Source organism: Protobothrops mucrosquamatus, unplaced genomic scaffold (assembly GCF_001527695.2).
Source record: "Protobothrops mucrosquamatus isolate PMUCROS unplaced genomic scaffold, P.Mucros_1.0 scaffold_163, whole genome shotgun sequence".
Classification (NCBI taxonomy): domain Eukaryota; kingdom Metazoa; phylum Chordata; class Lepidosauria; order Squamata; family Viperidae; genus Protobothrops; species Protobothrops mucrosquamatus.
In genome coordinates, this window is record NW_015386239.1 from 243,416 (window position 1) to 248,556 (window position 5,141).

Consider the following 5,141-nt stretch of genomic DNA (forward strand, 5'->3'; position numbering starts at 1 on the left):
GTTTAGTTTCTGAGCCAGTACGTCCTATGTCAGTCAATGGCTTCGCTCGCGTCAAGACTGGAATCTAGGGTCCAGGACGGGCGTGGCAACTTTGGCTGACTTAATCTGATTGGGCAGGAATACAGTCTACTACCCATGGGTGGATCCTCCATCTCCGTGCTGAGAAAAGGCGTTCAGGTAAGACAACGCCCCTTCTATAGCCAAGGCTTTTATGTATTTGCTTTTTCCCCCTACATTTCCCCATTTCTTAATTTACTGCTATTATGTCTAAGGAAGAGTTTAGATAACTACAACATTTTTACTTTCTTTTGTGTCATTTTGTCAGTTAAAGGTATTTGCCAGTAACAGAATTACATTTGTTTTAAAATGGGCTGACACAGCTATGATCGCTTTATATGCATTTTAAGGAAAAGGTTTGGAAAGAATTAAAGGCCAGGAGAACACTTGATTTCTCAAATTCCTATGAAGGCAGGACTGTAAATGGGAAAAGCAAGTAATAATGCTATGGAGTATGCAGAAAGTAATACAATGGTACAATCAGGGGATGTGACATACATTTGACATCTAAACTGGTCCACAATCTTACACAGAATTGGTCTATATTTGAATTCTAAAACTATATATTGTGAAACAACCTCACTGATACCAAAAAAGAATGTATGATTAGGAGTGCAACCATGATACACTGGTATTATACTATTTAGCAAAACATTACAAACACTTAAGCACATAACTATTTTTATTATTCTACATATGGTAAAACTATCAATGATAATGAGGTGTACGTTTGCTTAGTGAATCCTTGTGTATGTGAACATACGCCAATGCAAGAAGAATCTAAGTTGGCTGGTCAGTTGGACAAAATAGAAGCTAACATTTCTGTGATTTATGGGAACTTCGGGCATAAGTGACAGGCCAGAATAAACCAAGCAATCAAACTCCATTCAATTTCATTTCTTTTGACCCTAACCCTATGAAAGTTCTTTTCCAAAGGAGATCATTCATTGATATTAGCATGTTCAGCAGTGACAATTTAAGTTTTAAGGAGGAGACAGCATGGAGTTTTCGGTAGGAGAATCTCACCTTCAAACCAGAACTACAACTGCTGGTAGAACAAAAATGCTTAGGACAGAGGGCTGAATTTTATTAATGAATTATTTATGAATTATCAAAACACATTGTGTACCTCTTCTTCACAGATTAAAAAAATAATGTGGGAAAGGCAGTGGGATCTTATATGGAGAGACTATAAATTAAAGACATCATCTGATTCTATGTTTGAAACAAAATTATTGGAGAATTAAAGTAATGTTTTATTTTGGAAGCATTTCTTAGGTTTTGTACACTCAGTGAAGTGAACAGAAATTAGCCACTTGTTAGAACTTGGTGGCACTGATCCACCGGGACCACCTGAAAACAACATACTATTAAATAATAGAATAAAATGCATCATAGGTTAGAATTTATGTTTTTCCAAAGCCATATTAAATTGTTAAAAAGGAAGAACTAATGAAAGAGAACCATCAAAATTATTGTAGTTTTCCAAGGTCAGCTGGTGCTCTATTCAATTTACAAATACTGGATGAGAGTTCCCTCTACTGGTAGAAAGCCTTCTTTGACTTTTCGACGGATCCATGAAATCCATACATTAAACAGGCATTATTGAATCTCTCTCTTTCCCTCCCTCCTTCTCCCTCTCCCTTCCCCATGGATTTACTGCACTAAATCTGTACTATGTGACTCTCTAAAAGATGTATTATTTTAAGCTATTTTTCAGAAATAGCTTCAGTCAAAAAAACGGGGGAGTGCCCAGATAATAGTTCTAGTACCTAAAATAAATTAATCAATTTACGGATTATTGCGTTACGGATTATTGATTTAATGCTATTTTATTTTTATTTCACATATGGCAGCTTGAAAATAAAAATAAATTATTTTTCCACTTTCAGGATTATTGTTTTTAAATGCACTTTTTGCAAACAGATTAAAACCAAATCTAATTTAAACATCATACATCATTTAAAATAATTTCCTCATCAGCCTATTAAAAGAAGATATAATACTTTTCCATATCCTTAATTGTTAACAGCTCAAGAATAACATTGTAAAAGATTAATTTGGCTTGTAGTTAAGACATCAACATGGAAAGAGAACACCACTGCTGCCTTTAAAATATAAATACTTAGCTAAAATATTCCTCATTTCATTTTCATGAAGTAATTTATTAGTTGATGACTGTCTACTGAATGTGTGAAAAGCTGTCTTTGAAAATACAGGGACTGAGATATTTCATTGGCACTGGTCTGCAACAAAATTGCAATTTGAGTTCCTTTTTTTCTTTTAAAAATGCATTTAGGAGATACTTTTGTGACCCTTAGACTATCATATGGATTATTTTGCTAATTTCATAAAGTAATCCATCCAACATATTAGGGAACTCTCCACTGAAAGAATGCCCTTTTTTAATAATAGGGAACTCTCCACTGAAAGAATGCCCTTTTTTAAATGGACCTATAGGAAATTTTATTCTCATCTGATTTGGAAATAATAATTTAGGTAACCTAGATGAAAACAAATGTGCTGTTGATTGTTCTGACTCTTTTATGTCTTCTATAGAGAATACCATAAAATCTTAAGAAACATTTCAGAGTTTTAAAACACTGAAGATTATTAGTAAATGTGCAAATGTAACATGTTCAAACTTTCTAAACTAAGCTTCAGATCCATGCCATCTTATTTTATACAGGGCCTATATGCTAAAATAAAATAGCTTCTGGATTTAGTAGGATAAACTAAAATGTAGAATTAGTTTATGAATGTAACATGTTGTCCTAATATATGTATTTGTTTTTTCACATATATTCTTTGATACTGTTTCAAAAGTTTCAGAACGATGTACATTAAATTGTTGACACTCAAGCATTTTTTATCTAGTTTCCATGGTCCATGCACTGTGTGACTTTGATTTAGATTTATTTTAGAGAGTGCAGGAAAATATTTTCTAAATGTGTTTCTTTTTAAAAAAAAAGAAGAAGTATTTTGCCAGAGATATTTATCTAACTTATAGTACACATATGTGGTACACTTTGGGTGTAAAAAGACAAAACATGTTTCATGAAATTATTATGTAAAATCCATGATTTCTGTAGTTGTGTCAGAATTTGAAATACAAATGTAGTATATAAAGGTGGAATATATAGTATAACATCCCCACACACTTGTCAACATTTTGAAATAATCTTGGATTACTGCAGATGTATGAGCCTAGAAATGCATAAGTACAGGTTCTGAATATTCCCCAAAACTATTATCAGTTTGTAATTTTTATGGAGTAGAAATGGAATATTGATTAATCATATGATTGAAATGACATATTATCAAGTATTTTTAATTTTAAATCAATTTAAATGATTTTTTTAATTACTTAGACCAAATTAAATTTCAGATATCAAGAAATCATCTCCCATTGCCTGCCTATTTCCTGTTTATTCAGAAAACAACAATTCACCAAGTCTTATTTTTTTATCATTTTTAAATAAGGGGGTATTACATGTATATAAGAAAAGTATTAAAAACTGTACTCGATAATATCTAATTTGAATACTTATTTTTATTTTTATGGGGTTAAAGGAAGTTTATATATCTTAGAACAATAATCCTGTTGGGAAAAGAGTTTTCATTTTTAATACAATCTTTATTAAAGATGCTGTAACTCCTAAAATTAAATATTGAATTTTATTTCCTAAAGGTACTTAAGAAAGGGTGAGAATAATATATTTTACAGTTTATTTTTGTTGGTTGGTTTGAATTGGATTTTTTTTTAATTAGACACGTGTGACATGGGATGGAGATAAACTTCTTTGTGTGCAGAAAGGAGAAAAAGAAGACCGTGGTTGGAGCCAATGGATTGAAGGAAATGAAATGCACTTAGTAAGGATATGATTATTTTTTTAATGTTATTAAACTTTACCATTAAATGTAAAAAACTAAGAAAGAATTAAAAAAAACATAGAAAAGAAAGAAAATAAGAATATAACAAATGACAAACATCTTCTGATATATCATCTCTTATCTATAAACAGATGCTTAAAGCCTTGTTGTCATTCAGTCCTGATCTATTTTAACATCTAATTTAATCTTGATCAAATAAACCAACTTTATATCTTTCCTTTTATTTTTAACAATCTTGAAATAACAATTTGAAATAACAATTAAGAAATAAAAACAATGTAAATAAAAGCTTCAGATAATGTCTTAGATCTTTATTTCATTTTTTTAATTTGTTTTCTCAAAAGTTTTTGAATCTTTCAGAAATCTCTTTTGTAAATCCAATATAGAAAAGTTATCACTCTTTTGATCTACTTGTATATCCTTTTTAATTATTATTAATATCCCAATTTCATTTGTATACACAATACAGCATCTTTTTCCATATCATTCTTGTGGCCTATCTTTTTTACATCCACTTTCAGATCAGTTTCTGTTTTATCCAGTAAAACGTGTTCCATGACATCTTTCAAACTTGATCTATCTCTAATGAATCTCTTTGAGTCTCTTTTACAATTAACTTCTGGGTTAATTGTTCAAAAATACCCGTCAATACGTCAAATATTAAAGTTTCTGGCTCCATTCTGTATTAGTAAGTCAAATGTAAGTATTTTTCTTTAATTGTAATCTTTAGTTTTTTCTGGTTTCTCTAGTTTCTAAAGGGGTGGCACAGTGGCTCAGTGGTTAAGACCTGGGCTTGTTGGCTGGAAAGCCAGCAGCCCATGTTCAAGACCTGAGTGCTCATGATGAGGTGAGTTCCCATCCTCACCTCAGCTCTAGCCAACGTCATGGTCAGACCATTGTCATGGTCAGACCATTCGCTCCTAAGGATGGACTTCCGGACCGCGCCCCCTCGCCGCAGGGAGACGGAACCGCCTAGATGGTTCCGTCCCATGCGACTGATGGACCCTGAAAGGTTCCTGACGGAGCTTGGGCCATATCCGGAGGATCTGGTCCACGACTCGGCGGAAAACCAGGCGGCGGCTTGGGAGACAACTGCCGCCGCTGCATTGGACCGAGTCGTGCCTTTGCGGCCTCTGACCCGACGTAGATCTCGACTGGCTCCCTGGTTTACCGGGGAGCTGAGGGAGATG

General features: G+C 33.1%; 1 protein-coding gene across 1 annotated transcript in view; it reads left to right on the forward strand.

Moving 5' to 3' along the window:
* RBP1 (retinol binding protein 1) overlaps positions 1 to 5,141 on the forward strand; it is a 36,817-nt gene that overhangs the window by 24,313 nt on the left and 7,363 nt on the right. Inside the window, exon 3 of the mRNA XM_015821297.1 lies at positions 3,829 to 3,930. Within this exon, the coding sequence (XP_015676783.1) occupies positions 3,829 to 3,930 (102 nt within the window). The remainder of the gene's footprint in view (positions 1 to 3,828; positions 3,931 to 5,141) is intronic.